Here is a 16523-nt window from a genome sequence, read left to right on the forward strand (position 1 = left end):
AACAACTCTCCTGAGGCTGAGCCCATTCACCTGCTTACAGTACCTCAGTGGGGTGGATGTTTGCTCCAACAAGGTCTGAGCTCAAATCCATCCTTATGCAAATATTTCCCTTTTACAGCGATTGATAGAATTAAGCTTCATTCTTCTATAGAAAAAAAAAGGTGGAGATATCAAATGTAATGTGTCTAACGTTATTGTACAATTCCAGCACTGTGCTTGTCAAAGATTGGAGGTAGAAGCAGATTATTATTATTATTATTATTATTATTATTATTATTATTATTATTATTATTATTAACTGTTCCGGTTAGCTCACATAGTTCATAAAACGTGCATGTAGCCCACGCACGTAATATGTATTGTTGTTAGATGTCTATTCATCAGAACAACCATCCAGCCTCGTGTTCACAGAAACCTTTTCAAAACATGAACAGAAAAAAAATCAACGTTAATGTCTAACCTGCAGTGGTATTTTAGGAGGACAATGATGCAAAAACAACTGCAGATGCAAAACCAAAACATTGCACAACATTACAATTTTTTGACATGAGGCGCAATTTAAATTCCCCCCCTCACTCTTTAACACAGGCTGGATGGCACATACCTGTTCTCCTCGTGTCGCTGTCAAGCTGCTCTGTCCGATAAGTCCCGTTGCTTTCATGTTTGGTAATCCTCTCAGAAAGATGCACGTGATTATTGTTAAAGCTACTCACAATAACTCACACCGGAAGCAAAGAAAGGCCGTTTCCCCCCAGAGAACCACGACTATTGTTTAACAGCCGTTTGGTTCTCAACACTATCTTGCTGCTGGTGGACACCGAGGTGTTTCCTGTCATGGTTATTCCCCAAAAGTCAGACTTTCAAAACTTGTATATGATAATACACATCGGTCATGGTGGCTGCAGTGACTATCTATGAAATACTAACGTTTGCCCGCAAATGACTACAGAAACGTCGCGTGTTAATTAGCCAGCCAATCAAAATTGCGGAGGAGCAATGAGCAATCAGCTTCAAATTGGTGTCATCGTTCATTGGTCAAAGGCTTTCGGGCATGCGTACTGTGGCTCACCACACTCCGGGCACTTGACACCTGCAAGCGCGAGGCCAGCTCCACACTGCGGCCTCTGAAGCCAAAGTGTCATTAAAACACCATTTTAAATCGATTCTATCCAGTCACTGGCCTCGACTTGTAAATAATGATTAGTAACGGCAGCAATTGAGAATTTGTATGCCGTGCAAAATTATTCTAATTCACTCAGTAAAACCACTTTGTTGTTCTGCTGCCAGCTGGTGGAGTTTTGCAGCACTTGCTCCATATGGCCTCTAGTAACCTGCACTAATGTTTCGCTCTACCCGCACCAGAGTAAACACACCAAGTCTTTAATATTCTACTTTGATGAAACACAACACTCCACTAATACCTCCTGTTTTTCGCTCCAACGACTTCATGACTGGACTTGAGCGCAGTTGATGATTTATTAAGCTCTGTTTAAAGGAATATTTGATTTGGGTCCTGAGGTTGAGTGGTTTCATTTAAGCTTATTCCAGAACCAGTTGCTGTATAAAATATCACTAAATACATTTGCTTTTTCATTGAAGTCTTTCAGGTTCACTGAATCAAAACCTAACGACAGAACATAGCATGGTGCAGTTTCTTTTGTTGCTGTATTTTTCCACTTACCACCAAAAATCCAAAATATGTTGATATGTCTTCTTTACACCCAAAATACATTTACAGCAACAGTTGCTGTGCTTTTACTTTGAAGGTGAATTGACTACAGAAAACATCTCGAGCTTGATTTGGAACGTTTGAGAAAAAAAAGTATAAATGTAAAATTGAGATGGATGTTTGAAAAAAAATAAAAATCTTCCCGATAGAGATGTTTTTCACAGGGCCAGTGTGCAGCACGTCAATAATAAAACCTGATTAAATCATTTTGTTCATGTGTAGAGACAATAGACACAATAAATATTTCCAAACAAAAACATACAATCTTTAATGGAAAGCTGGGAAGACATTTCTTTGATTTGAAGTATAACAAATATAAACATCTGACGAGAGCACATCAACAAAAACCAAGAGTACGAGTGACGGGATCGTCTCATATCGAAGCTGAAAGCTGCCTGTGGCTACAGAAATAATAACACCCATCCTCTTTTGGAAAGTTAAGCAGTCAGTGAGAAGAAGTCCTGTCAAACAGGACCTGAGAGGGAAACATTTACCCCAAACGTCCCAGAGCTTTGCTCCGTCTTTCTGTTCATGATGTCCTGTATGGTGGAGATGTGCAACGGTTCTCTCCAGTCCCTCCGCGGGACCTGAAGCAAGCCCCCCCCCGCACAACAGGGCTTCGGACGCCTGCGTCTAAACGCCCGTTTCTCCGCCCGGGTCTTTGGTGGAGGGAACCCGTCGCAGACTCGGCCGCAAGCTGCGGTGATGCCACAGAAGGACGGGTCGTCCGAATGTGAAGACCCCTCTGAGCTGCCCTCCGACGGCGAGTCTCTAAACAAAGGCTGGAGCAACCTTCTGGCGAGGGGTGTGGGGTTTGTGGTGACGGGTGCGCCGTTCCATAAAACCGCTCCATTGCGCAGTTCTGGAGCGTGAAAAGAGGGCTTCAGAGTCTCCACTTTCTCCATGGGTTTCATCTTACGACGTCTCCTCTGTGTGGGGGGAAAAGGGACCGTTAACTGTTGATCAGTTACAAGCTGTATTTCAAGCTGATATCTCACAAAAAATGTTTACACACCTTCCTGTTAGCTGGACAAAGACTCTGTGTCTCCTCTGCATGCAGCATTTCAGGGCCTGTGAGACAAAGATTGAGGTTAATTTCTACCAAAATAACAAAATGGTTCCAACTCGATTATTTATTCACAGATTAATATTGCTACCCTGATAGCACTTGTGTAGTAGAGCCTTACCTTCAGCGGCAAGTGAGTGTATGAGTGGATAGGATGCACTCCTCTTCAAGCCCGTCTCCTCACAGGAAGAGAACTGCCTATTAAGGGAAGAGCAACGGTTGAGGACCAAGACCGCATGTAGCACCTTTATTAAGACGTGAGTCACGGCTGTGTCATCACTTAAGATTCCGGCTGCGATGCTCTTGATGATGAATTGCATCAATAAACTGGCTTAATGAGTAGAAGCCGTTCAAGGCACAGTAACCTCTGCTCGTTAGACGTTATAGCCCATTTAGAGATGCCACTCAGTGCTTATTCACACTCACCCTCTCCACTCGAGTGGTTTCTTTGCCACCATGTATGTGCGGCTTAATCTTTATTTGTATCTTGTTATAAAGACAGTACTTCTACTAATCATATATATGTATTTTTTTTTCTCAGTAGAAGGTAAAACGGTTTGATTGTCTCGCTACCTTTCAGGACAGCAGTAGGTGTAGCTCTTGGGTATGGGTGGCTCTGGTCCGGTGGTTGGAGGAACGGCGGAGATGCGGCAGTGGTTTGCACACAGCAGCAGGCCGAGACACAGACACAACGCCAGAGACAGCAGCAGGTAGTTCTGTCTGTCTGACACCTGGGAGACAGACGGATGGGTGTGTCGTTAAGAAAACAGTGGCGATGTCTGATGTATTGTGACCACGGAAAATACAGTGAGGAATATATAGAGAGAGATATAGATATATAGAGAGAGAGAGATATATAGATATATAGAGAGAGAGAGAGATATAGATATATAGAGAGAGAGAGATATATAGATATAGAGAGAGAGAGAGATATATAGATATATAGAGAGAGAGAGATATATAGATATATAGAGAGAGAGAGATATAGATATATAGAGAGAGAGAGATATATAGATATATAGAGAGAGAGATATATAGATATATAGAGAGAGAGAGATATATAGATATAGAGAGAGAGAGAGATATATATAGATATAGAGAGAGAGATATATAGATATAGAGAGAGAGAGATATATAGATATATAGAGAGAGAGAGATATATAGATATATAGAGAGAGAGAGATATATAGATATAGAGAGAGAGAGATATATAGATATATAGAGAGAGAGATATATAGATATATATAGAGAGAGAGAGATATAGATATAGAGAGAGAGAGATATAGATATATATAGAGAGAGAGAGAGAGAGAGATATAGATATATAGAGAGAGAGATATAGATATATATAGAGAGAGAGATATATATAGGTATATAGAGAGAGAGAGATATATAGATATAGAGAGAGAGATATATAGATATAGAGAGAGATATATATATAGATATATATAGAGAGAGATATATAGATATAGAGAGAGAGATATATAGATATATAGAGAGAGAGAGATATATAGATATAGAGAGAGATATATAGATATAGAGAGAGAGAGACATATATAGATATAGAGAGAGAGAGAGAGATATATAGAGAGAGAGAGAGATATATAGATATATAGAGAGAGAGAGATATATATAGATATATATATATATAGAGAGATATATAGATATAGAGAGATATATAGATATATAGAGAGAGAGATATATAGATATATATAGAGAGAGAGATATATAGATATATATAGAGAGAGAGATAGAGATAGATAGATAGATGGAGAAAGAGAGAGAGCAGTTACATGTTATGCACCCTTATGGTGACTGGTCAGGACCCACATGTGATCCTAATGAAAAGACTAAATTTACTATCAGGCTGAAAACAAGTCCTAATTACAGATGAAGGCTTTGTGCCTGGAGCGCTGTAGCTACCTCATCCTGCAGCTGGCTGACTCTGACAGACAGGTTGAGAACCAGCTGAGTCAGATTCTCCAGTTGGCCCTGCAGCAGCTGAATGGACTCAGTCTGACGCTGGTCCTACGGGAGGAAAAGGACAACAAATTAAGCAACCGCACATCATTGAAATGGTATGTGTAGGTATTGTGAATAAATATTTGAACGTACAATGTTGTTGTTTTTTCCGATTGCTAGAATTAAGATATTGATCGGTGCAGCTATAAACCCACAGAAGAAAGAAAATCTGTGGCAAGAGACTACTCCGCCTAGCAAGATTTTCAAATGCATTTTGAATCAATAGAACGAATACGGTTTTGGGACAACTCACTTTTAACTGTCTGGACTAAGATCTGTGCCCTTTCATTGCTCACCTGTTCCTCTGCTATTCTAGAAGTGTTCTGGAGTTTAATGATGGTTTTGTTGAAAGCCTTCTGCATCTCCTCCATCTGCTTTCGATACCTTGAGTCAAAACATGGAAGATTAAGTCTGAATATCAGCCTCTGCTCAGTTTAAAAACAAACCATACTTTGCTTCTTTTTTTTTTTTCTCTCTCTCTGTGTAGCACTGGTCTGTGTCCCTGTTTCTCACCTCTGGCTTAGCTGCTCCAGGTAGCGTCCGCTGAGCGACATGTTCATCTCCAGGGCCTTGATGCGGTTGTTGAGCCTCATGAACACGGACTCCTTCTGGCTGGAGCCGTGCACCGTGTTTCCGTTCTGCTCCGTGCCGTTGGGGGCCTCTGCGTAGATGTCCGAGAGCGACGGTGAGGGAGGCGAGGGAGGCTTGCCACCCGACGATGATGTCGGGATGTCTTCCGCGAAATCCTCCGTTTTAGTTTCCGTGACGGCCGAGAGATCGCCGGAGGGCTCAAGTTCTGTAATGGTGTCTGGAGCAGGGTGGGATACCTCAGAGGAAGTAGTACTACTTTCAGGTACAGCTGGTGGGTCGGGGTGAGGTTCTGATTGAGGGGAGGCGGTGGGATGGAGAACTTTGGATTCATCCGTTTCATCTGGGGTTTGCATTGAGGCGTTTGTCTCTGGTTTAGAAACCTCGATGTCAGCCTTCTCCTCTGTCGGTGCCACTGAGGCGTCGTCCGCCGCTGCACTGACCCCGGGTTTCACATAGATGGAGCCACTGACAGAGGATGAAGGCTCAATGTCCTTCTCTTCTGCCAGCACGTCCTGGCTCTTCTCTGGCTTTGGCTCCTCGGAAGACAGCTGTGGTGTCTCCACAATAGGGGTAGGTTTGGCAGAGGATGAGTCAGTGGCACTGGGTTTGGGGAGGTTCGAGGTCTGACTGGGCTCCAGCAGGGGAGGCTCAGACACGGACTCTTTATGAGATTCTACCGCGTTCCCTGGAGGAGGTGGCGTTTCCTCGCTCTCTAGCTCCCGCTCAGAGGCTTGTTCTTGTTCATGGGGCTGGTGTACCTCACTGGAATGCTGCTGAGGTTCAGGGCAGGCAGAGGGAGGCGGGGGTAAAGGCCGCGTGGGTGTTAGAATGGGAATAATCATTTGCTTTCTGTTCATAGTTTGGCATCTCCTTTTTTTCGACAGCAGAGCTGAACACTGCCAGTGGAGATACTCCTGGAGGGAAGCTGCACAAGAGCAAGAGGAAGCAAAGGAAGGAAGTAGTGAACAGTAGTTCTGACGCTCTTGCTGATTCCTTTTGGCTTTTTCTTCATCAAACTCCTCCTTTTCCAAAAGAGTGATTGTAGAGCTGATTGGTTCTTCCTCCTCTTTCTCTAAAGGGGTGACGACGGTTTCTTCCACTTGGGAGAGCTCTTGTTCGCTTGTATCAGCTGTAGATGTCTCCGACTCAGAGGTCTCTGAGGACGGGATATTGGGGTTCGGAAAAATCTCTTCCACTTCAGAGTCTGGACTACAGAGGGAGAAGGACAACATAGTACATATAGTAAATACATTAAATAGAGTAAAGGAAAAGAACATAACATCTAGAGAGCATGTAGAGCAACCCTCATCCATTATTTCACAATGGAAAAGCCGATGTCCAGGTATGAGGACCTAATAAAAGCTAGCAGATGTCTTTGAGCATAATGTACTAGCATTAGTTTGTAGGGTGTTCATAATATTATACATGAATACATACATTTACCAGAGTTTATAGGAGAAATAAAAGCATGTCTAATCATACTTAATGAAACACATTATAAGTAAGTTTACATAGGTTTTCATGTAGACTACAGAAAGGTCATAAGGCATTGATGACACTAGGGCTGAGGTCGAAAAGTCTGTTTTTAAATCAGATTACGTTTCTTTGTTCAACTTTGAAAACAATGCCAGAGTTTATGAAAGATGTTAGACTCGTGACATGCACTCACACTGATGTGAGGTCTTTAGTGGTCGATGGGGAGCTGGTTTCAAGTTGGGCTGATGGCTCCGTCATGTTCACGTCCTGAGATGAAAGGTTACCTACAAAAAGTTAAAAAAAAAAGAAAAACCGACATTGAGACGACACGCGACAAGCGGAGACACGGGTTGTGAGAGAAAACTGGATGCCGGAGCTACCGGGCAGAAACGTTAAGCTGTGTGTTGTTGCGTTGGTCATACCTTGCATCTCTGAGCCTCCACCGAGAACATTGACAGCAATGTTATTTACCATGTTCAAAATCACATCTTAGGAGAGAAAAAAAAATGTAAGCACAAGTCAATACAGTTGTCCAGGTTTGGGATAATGGTAGACAACTTTACGCGGTAGAAATCCCCGTTTACTCTGCTTACCCTTTGCTGATCCAATCAGATTGTTGGATAACTTGACCTCACCATGTGCATATCCAGGAGGATAATCTGTAGGGAGCAGTGTGCTTAATAACACGCACCAATCTCAAGAAAAAACATTAAAAGCTAATGACAAGTGTGAATGTAAAACCACTTGAAATTCTGGGATTTTGCTGCATTAACCATAAACATAATGCCTGAATACACACATGACTAGTTTATTACATTACCCTGTGTGATACAAACTGTACCAAATTGGTTTGTGTGCTGAGAAAATTCCTAACTCTATCAAATATGTGATGATCTACGTTCTCACCCAAGTCATCATCCTGATCGTCTGGTCTTTCTGCGGGATCAGCTATCTCCTCGTACTCTTCCACCATGCTTGTGCCAAACACCCTGGAAAAAAAAAAAAAAAGAAAAAAAAAAAGAAAAAAAGAAGGACATCAAAATCATTCTAAAACTAAAGCTCATGTTACAGTGAAATCCAATCGGTCTCATCTAGCAACATAAAAGTGATCCACTCTCAAGGCTTGGAGAGCCTGCAGGAGGCAAAGAGCTACACTAAAAGCCTACAACACACACACACACACACACACACACACACACACACACACAACACACACACACACACACACACACACACACACACACACACACACACACACACACACACACACACACACACACACACGATAAGAGAGTCCTCCAACAGCTGGTCTCTTTCTCAAATACTTCCACCTCTTCGGTACATAAAATTCAGCCAGATATGCAAGTGTAAAGAACAGCTGTTAACATCTGCATTAGCTCTCCTCGTTCCCACCAGAGGCTGTGTGTGCAGTGTGGACAAACACAGTGTGGTCAGAGTGAGCTGGCCATGACCAGATGCCAAATATTACATAACATCATTTGACACCATCTAGAGCTCCTGAAGTTTGCAACAAGCTATCATTTGGAGACACGCTTTAAGCCAACTGGTTTAAATCAGCGCTGATTAGAATAGAAACATGCATAATCAACTAAAAAGACATGAAACACAAAACCATAAAAAAGGTACAATAAGAACATGACACGTCCATAAAAATACAAACATGTCGCTTTCATGTTGCATAGTAAGGGTTCTTAATTCTTACAACATTCAAATCATGCTAACAACTGTGTTAATTATGACGTACCTTATGAGACTGAGGGGACAGAAGTGTTCAGAGCCAAAGTGAGAGACCAGCTCTACCTAAAAACAAAATAAAAGTCAAATTAGTCAGATACTGTAATGGCAGTGGGTGATGTTTAGAGAGCTGCAGGGATGACGTGTTTCTGTAAGCCTGGAGGTTAGCATCACACTGGTTTCCTCGACAAGAAGCCAATGGCAATTTTCTATTGGATCTTGGATTGTTGCATAAAAAAATAAGCTCTGTGGCAATTTAACACAAGTTTGTTTTATCTTTACACAGTTGGTCAGCAAGATAATCTTGACAAATGAACACCACTTTTATGATTTTTGAAGCGTGAATGCAATAGGCAGAGGTAAAAAGCTAACGCTAAGCTAAAAAAAAAAAAAGTCACATGACCGTGAGTATGTACAACGTGGCTGTACAGGCGGACTAGTGTTGACGTTTTGTAGTCTTATTGAGACACTTGATAGTAACTGCCACGTAAGAGCTTCAAAACTCACAAGAGGGGTAGCTTCTGATGCATTTCATGTCGTAGAACAAAGTGTTAAAACTCTTAAACTTGTGTTAATCACAGTCCTCATTTCAGGCATCTAACCGAAAACCCATTGACTTCGAGACAAGGGAACCTGAAGTGCTTTAGGACTCTGTCCAACAGCACTATTGTAGTCCGCTCCATGTTTTATTTGAAATTTACAAACAGCAAAGCCATGATTTTGTTTTATTGTAAAATCAACACAATGGGTTTAAATGAAACATTGACGGATTGCCAATAAACCTGAGGAACATGTCCGTATAGGGCAAGTTAGATCATTTGACATAATATGCTTTTTTTTTTTTTTATTTGATGATAACTCGTGGGCATCATTTTAGGAGTAATCAAATGTTCATTATGTGTGATTCTATTCAAAGAGTATTTATTGAAGTTACAATGGGTTAGCAGCTAGCATAGCAAGTTTGATCTGAATCTGTTACAAAAAGAAAGACACAAAACACCCCCTCTCCCCCCTCCATGTTTACTATTCCGCTCACACAAAACCACAGACCTCTACAAGAAAAGCAGGCTAACCTTTATGTACTTGGTGAACATCTGAAGCAAGAGAGACAGAAAAAAAGAATTAAAAGAGACGTATACATGCATTCAAAACAGGACCCTTTTCATTCAAGTCACTTCAAAGGCAAATCAAGCAAAATGTCCAAATCTAGAATGTTAAACACTATTAAAAAAAACTATTACATTTTACATTTCAGAAAAGGTCTGGTGCTCTGATCCATAATAATATATCAAATGATCAACACTGAAATTGTAATACACAAAAAAAGGTCAAGACCTCATTTTCTACAGTGAAGAGGCCACAACCTCCATCGAAAAGAGATTCGGAGAGAAAATGTACCGAAACCGCTGAACAGTGAAATACTCACCTGCGTTAAGAGATTCCTCTGCACGACATTAGCATAGAGTCGAGACAGATGCAACGGTCAAGTGTCTAGGAAAACTCACCTTCACATATTTAGCATAAAGATGCTCATCCAGCGGGAAGCTCTGGACTGTGCGTTCATCCCGGGCGTGAAAGGTTCCCAGCTTCAGCCACTTGTTTGTTGGATATCTACAGGAGAAGATCAATGAATCAATTGAAAGAATACCAAAAAAAAATTGGTATTAAAACTGGTGGATACTGTATGTATGGTAGCTGCAGTGCGTACCTGTCACTGATGGAGACAAGAAAGTCTTTGGGGGTGGAAGAGAATAGCTCAAAGTTAGCGATGTCCAGCTGCTTCACCTGGATGGGCTCACAGAGCTCAATGATGAACCTGGGCGAGAACGAGAAAAAAAGTCTTAAAAATGAAGATGAAAAGAAATGTCGTCGGGTTGAATCTGTGGCTAGAAAGCGGGAGATGCAAGCATACTACATACCAGATTTTATTACTACAGGGGTTTAGCATGTACAAGTCCATGTTCTCCATCAAAATGGCTGAAGTGCTCTGTATGGAACAAATTCACGGATCAATATGCGCTTGTATTTGACACGATGTGGACATCCATCAGTGAGTAAGCCGATTCCTCAATAGGCTGTAGTGTCACACATATGGTACCTTTGCCTCTGGGTTAGCGCCAAGTAACTTGGCTCCACACTCCACTGAGGCGTAGTTATTGAAGTTCTTCTGGACCTTCTTCACCGTAGGAGGAGCCCCGTTGTTAGAAGTATGAGTGGACTGAGCTATTGAGAGGACAAACAGAATAAATAACCGGAATATGTTAAGTTCTGAATCATCAACCTTTAACACAACTTTGAAAAAAACAAAAAAAACAAACTTGGACTCGTACTCTTTTCATTCTCGACCTCCATCATCTTCCGCGTCCACTCGTCAAAAGTGGGGATGTCCTCGGGGTCTTTGCTGCTCACACTGGAATCTGTGCTTGTGGTGACAGGGGACCTCGGGTCCTGTCAAGAGATAATGAGAAAATGAGAGCTGGGGCACCTCCTTTGGTAGAGAGAGGGAAAATAGTTCACTCAGTCTCCGAGTTCCTTACTTGCTCTTTTGGCACGTAGGATGCGTTGGCCTCTAGGTGTTGTGTGCTGGGACCAGTCTGAGGAGTCAGAGGTGGGTCACCGTGGGTTTTAGTACCTGCAGTGTGAACATTGGAAGTGTTCTCCAGAACAACTGGAGGGCTGCTGTGAGAAGAAAAAATAAAAACACTGTTGTTTTGTTTGGGAGTGCAAGAGTCCCATTTTTTAAGATGAACTATAACCAAATACGGCTGCTTACAGTGAAAGCTAACCTGACGACAATGCTAGAGAAATATTTCCTTCGATATTTTTAGCTCACTAAGTAGGGCACAAGATTCACCGCACCCACCTGTCATTGTCATATGGGTTATTCTCTTCTTCTTCTTCTTCTTCTTCTTTACAGTGTACTGGAAGCAGGTCAGAATCAATGACCTCGGGTTCAGCTACGTCAGCTTCATCGTCTGAAACTCTGAAATGAAACAACAATCCATGTTACACTTTTGCAGCCATGTTATTTGCAGGGAAACAGCAAAGAAAAAAAAAATTGTATTTCAAAGGAAGTTGCTCTCATATAGTGCTGTTACCAGAAGTAATGTACATTTACTGAAACACCAGAATGAGATACAGCAAAGCTAAGTATGTTCTAAAGATAACTGACAGATGAAATAAACTAAACAGCTCTTGTGGATGGTAAAAATATCCTGCCTATCTGGGATGTTGTCTTGAAGATTAGAGGTGTTTGAGTTGTCTTCAAGCTCAGCAGCAAACTCAGAGACCGGGTGGGAGGAAGGCAGCAGGGAGGCCGAGTCCTGGTCTAGAGCGATGGAGGTTTCAGGATGGGGATTTTCTGAGCTTTGCTCGGGTTCTGGCTCAGGTTGCGAAATTGCTTTGTCTGCCTCCAACTCTTCCTCTACAGCTGGCTCCTCTGCGTCAAAGGCCTGATGGATGAACACAGAGACATTTGAGCTGTGGAGGGAAATATTAAAATGGTTGCCAGAGGTGGATTCATCAACCAAACACTTAAAGCTTCACATGCTGCAGGAAAGATCAATACAAAAAAAAAAAAAAGGACTGGATGGTACGGTGCGGATCCAGCTCTAAAACTGTTGTGCTGCTCTGGAGGAAACCAAATGGAAAAAAAAAAAAAAAACCTTTGGAAATCTTTTCCGAAACATGTCTTTGAAATGATCATTCAAGTACATTAAGCAAACGTCACAGCGCAGAACAAATACATAGGATTTAGATCATCATTTAGATCATGTTTTAATTTGCTACAACTATACCGTACCTCTATATATTGTTTTTCGTCCACCTCTTCTGTTGTCTGCTCCTCTATCTGCCCATCGTCCTCTGTAAACTGCTCGTTTTCAGACAAGGACTGGGCAGGTAAGACCTGGTTTTCCTCAATCTAGAGAAAAGCGCACACACACACACACACACACACACACACACACACACACACACACACACACAGAGAGATAACATTGACACCATAAAGGGGACAGTTCAGTCACAGAAGCCCAATCATCACACTGATACTGTTGTGCAACTACTGTAAATCCGACACAAGTCGAGCATGACAGCAGGTTTACTGTGTGCTTAAATCAGCTAGAAACTATATAATGGAAGTGTATGGTCACATGAGTTTTTCTATACAGCAACCCGTGACACCTCTGGGCAACACAATTTGGTTGTACTGTGAGAACATACAGCTGATGCTACCTTGTGATGACGACTCTTTTCCCCCGACTCTTCCTCCGAACCGACGTCCTGTGAGGACACGGGCCTCTGGGCCTCTTGGTGCGACTCCGTGCAACCGACATAACGACTAGGGTCCCTGCGAGACGAGGGGAAAGAAAACCACCGTCATCGTACCGGGAGAGTCAATTTGTCTGAATGTGGGTCACTTGTCCTGGTATCTGGGAGAGAAGTATAAGCACTGTATGTGTGTGTGTGTGTGTGTGTGTGTGTGTGTGTGTGTGTGTGTGTGTGTGTGTGTGTGTGTGTGTGTGTGGGGGGGGGGTTCATAAACTCTTCAAACAAGCATACTAAACATTTTTGTTTGACTGCAGTGAGTCATACACGGTGGAAGCTCCAGCCCAATGTCACAGCGTGACGCACTGAGAAAGTCCCAGCGGCCTGGACCCCAACGTAGACACTTTATCTTATCTGTACGCAGAGTCGGGAAACGCTGTCCTTTTAGAGGGAGACACACCTCGAACAAGCTGCATATTGCTCAACCCGAGTGTAAGGCCTTGAAAACAAATGTGAAACCTGCAATGGTATTTATACTTCAATATGTTCTGTTTATTGTCTGAAACCTACTGTGTCTGTCACTTGTTTAGTGACAAGATATAAGTGAACATGGAAATAAAGAATGAAAAACATTTTCATAATTAGTTAAGTTTCACTGTGTTGAGATATGAAAGGCCTACATGTTTGTTTGTTTTAAACACCACAGTTAGTTACTGTGCCAGAAACAACGGTCAGGTTCACTGAGACTGTGCTCCCTCCTGGCAGGAAAACAACAATAATTAGCAGTAAAAAAGGCTTTAAATAACTGCGGTAATAATGGGAAGTTCCTGTGGGGGGGGAATAAAGATCCTTGTTGTTTAGTCTCAAAAGGCCACACTTGAAACAGCGACTGCAGTCTTGTCAACAATCCGATCCAATTATCTGGATTTGATTCTGGATTCCAGGTCAAGTACTCTACTTGGCCAGCGGCCACTGGGCTGGCTGGCGCAACTGCTTTGTTGATCTGACTTGAGGAGCTAGACATGTTAGTGAACAACAGAGCAGTTGTTTTCTAATTGAAAGCCCCCCCCAAAGGAGCAAGAGTGGTATTGAGGCATGGGCATTTTACTGAGCAAGTTGGATATCAAGAAGGGAGCTGACTGTGACGCAACAAATTAAAATGGATAAACACGTCTCTCCCACACGTGTAAAGATGTGTGTGACACATCTCTGAATGACAAGTGAGCGGTGAGTCGCTCAACTTCAAAATCACACGATGCATCATCGACCGCTCCAATTTTCAACCTGTGTAATAATGTGATAAGGTGATTTAGCACGTGGCGATGTGGCATCACGTGTGTGGCGATTAGGATTTCATGCACTACTCAACTCATTAACCACAGAGCAAGATTACAGTATAAAAAAAAAAACAGTACAGACAAAATAAACATAAATAATAGACAGTTTTAAAAAAATTCGCAAGACAAAAACTTTAATCAATAACATTTTTGTCCCTTAGATAGGCTCAAGAGACAGACACAGTATGAAAACCAATGATTAAGACTTCAAACCTAAGGCAATAAATGCACCTTAAGTAAAAGCCAGGTTAATATACAGAAAGGATGTATGACTAAAGGTTTCTTTTAAAAGTGTCAATAGATGTGGAGCCCCTCAGATGCTCAGGCAGACCGTTACAGAGACTGTAGGGCCACAGTGACTAAAAGCTCACTCCCTCTACGGCCCGCCTACGTGGAAGAGGGGCCATAATCAATGTCATCAAGTACACATGTGTTTTACCAGACAAAAACGAAACTAACATCTATAAACTGAGAAAATTCTTACTGAATAGTACCAGCGCTGCACAGTTAATCAATATCGCAATATGGCCTTAGGCAATTTTCAAAATCGCAGGATGTACATCATAATACTATTCTATATTAAATACTGTCGTGCTACTGGCCTACACATTCAATTCTACAGACTTATGGGAGAAAAAAAAAATCGGTGTTTGGTACAAATCTCCTGCAAAAACATAACATAATCACTTAAATGTGTGTCAATGGAATTGAGAATGATTATGTAGTTACAGCAAATCATATCGCAATATCAGTCAAAATAATTTTAAAAATCGTACTGTTCCAACAGTAGAGACAGACATCAAAAAGGGTCAGAAACATTACCACAGCTTCAATAAGAACCAAAGCTATGCTGGTTAATAAAGTAGGCCAAGTCAACAACATAGATATTAATACACACCACACCACGTCTTCCCTTTACTCTCCATCTAAAGTACAGTAGTCGGTGTGTGTGTGTGTGTGTGTGTGTGTGTGTGTGTGTGTGTGTGTGTGTGTGTGTGTGTGTGTGTGTGTGTTGTTACTATCCACAATCATCATGTCATGGCTGCAGCCCATAATCATCCCACATGATCTCCCTCTCTGCTGGCTTTAACGTGCTCTGTCAGACCTCTAACAACCTCCAAGCTTTCAAGAGGACCTGCCCGTGACTGACGGCAAACGTCCAATAATCCTGTCAAGAGCTGATGAACCAGATCCGTCAGGACGGCTAACGTTAGCTCTGTGACAGTGTGGCTCGTTGATATCAATTAGTTAAGACTCGGCATATTAATTTGTGTGAAGCACAGATCTTGTGGTTGTTTCAGTCAAAAGTCTTTCATACACGTTATACTTGTCAGCTTGAGCTCAAAGAGATTGATACGTGACAACGTGTGGCGGGGCGACAACTTATGTAACCAACGTCAATTCTTCTAAAATCACTCGGTAACGTCCGCACAGTGCCATTAAGGTGGAGGAGTATACGTGTTAGATAGTTACTATCTTAGGCATACAACTTGTTATCTATACGTTAGCTGTGTTAAACCTAGCTAACAAGCTACTTATGCTCAGCAAACTGAAGCTAACTCAAGCTAACCGTAACAATGACAACAAGTCAGAAGTCAGCCAGGTGCCACATCACAGCACAATGTTTACGCTAATGCTAGCTAGCTAACGCAATACTTTGTAATGGATTTAAACCACAGTTTAATACTTTGTCACAGTCAATGACGTGATAATACGACTCAGTCCAAATGGGGCAAATTAAATCAACTTACCGAGAGACTACAGCGACACACAGCCACACTGACGCAACTCTCCATAACAGTGGTTTCATCTTCATCCCTCTCCTGCTGGGACAGACATCCTCACCGTGACGTTCCTCAGAAACACGATTTTTCTCCTTTGTCTTCTCTTGAGCTGTGTAGAGTATGAATTCAGTATTAATTCCCCCGCTGTTTCTTGTTAACTTAGCTTGCTGCTTCACCAGTGAAGTGTGATGCTAACCGTTGTCACCCGCCAACACACACACTCACACGCAACCTGTTTCTATCGATCGTCGGTCCGTGTCAGCGGGCGACTCAACCGTCCAATCAGAAGGCAGAGAGGCTGTTGCGCAGTTCACGCTTAAGACGTGTTAGGGGCGTTCGTTTCGAGAGCAATGGTTGCCCGCGTGGGTGGTGCTTCTTTTAATGAGGTATTTATGTCGGTTAGATAGAGATAGATACTTTAATAATTCCGCAAGTTTTTAATACAGCAGCATTTATGGTACAGGTAAAGCAATACAAATAACGGAGTACAAAAT

The 16523-nt window shown here is 42.2% G+C and overlaps 1 protein-coding gene across 2 annotated transcripts; it reads right to left on the minus strand.

The window, feature by feature from the left end:
* Positions 1-1972: 1972 nt before the first annotated feature.
* Positions 1973-16286, minus strand: LOC137892621 (SUN domain-containing ossification factor-like). Of its 2 annotated transcripts, XM_068737902.1 has the most exons (24): positions 15997-16286; positions 12876-12990; positions 12442-12561; positions 11859-12091; positions 11503-11622; positions 11177-11318; positions 10970-11087; positions 10738-10862; positions 10559-10626; positions 10348-10455; positions 10145-10250; positions 9713-9733; positions 8650-8705; positions 7791-7873; positions 7478-7543; positions 7307-7372; positions 7078-7168; positions 5331-6617; positions 5114-5201; positions 4719-4823; positions 3369-3526; positions 2917-2993; positions 2745-2800; positions 1973-2658 (listed from the first exon to the last, which is right to left on the minus strand). In XM_068737902.1, exons 1-24 carry the CDS (start codon positions 16059-16061, stop codon positions 2194-2196), a joined length of 3939 nt encoding a protein of 1312 aa, XP_068594003.1. In that variant the 5' UTR covers positions 16062-16286; the 3' UTR covers positions 1973-2193. The 2 variants fall into 2 exon arrangements, with proteins under 2 accessions (XP_068594003.1, XP_068594004.1); XM_068737903.1 differs by lacking the exon at positions 9713-9733.
* Between the last annotated feature and the right edge of the window lie 237 nt (positions 16287-16523).

Source organism: Cebidichthys violaceus, unplaced genomic scaffold, assembly GCF_023349555.1.
Source record: "Cebidichthys violaceus isolate CVI_PGR_0920_01 unplaced genomic scaffold, fCebVio1.0.p SCAF_8, whole genome shotgun sequence".
NCBI lineage: Eukaryota > Metazoa > Chordata > Actinopteri > Perciformes > Stichaeidae > Cebidichthys > Cebidichthys violaceus.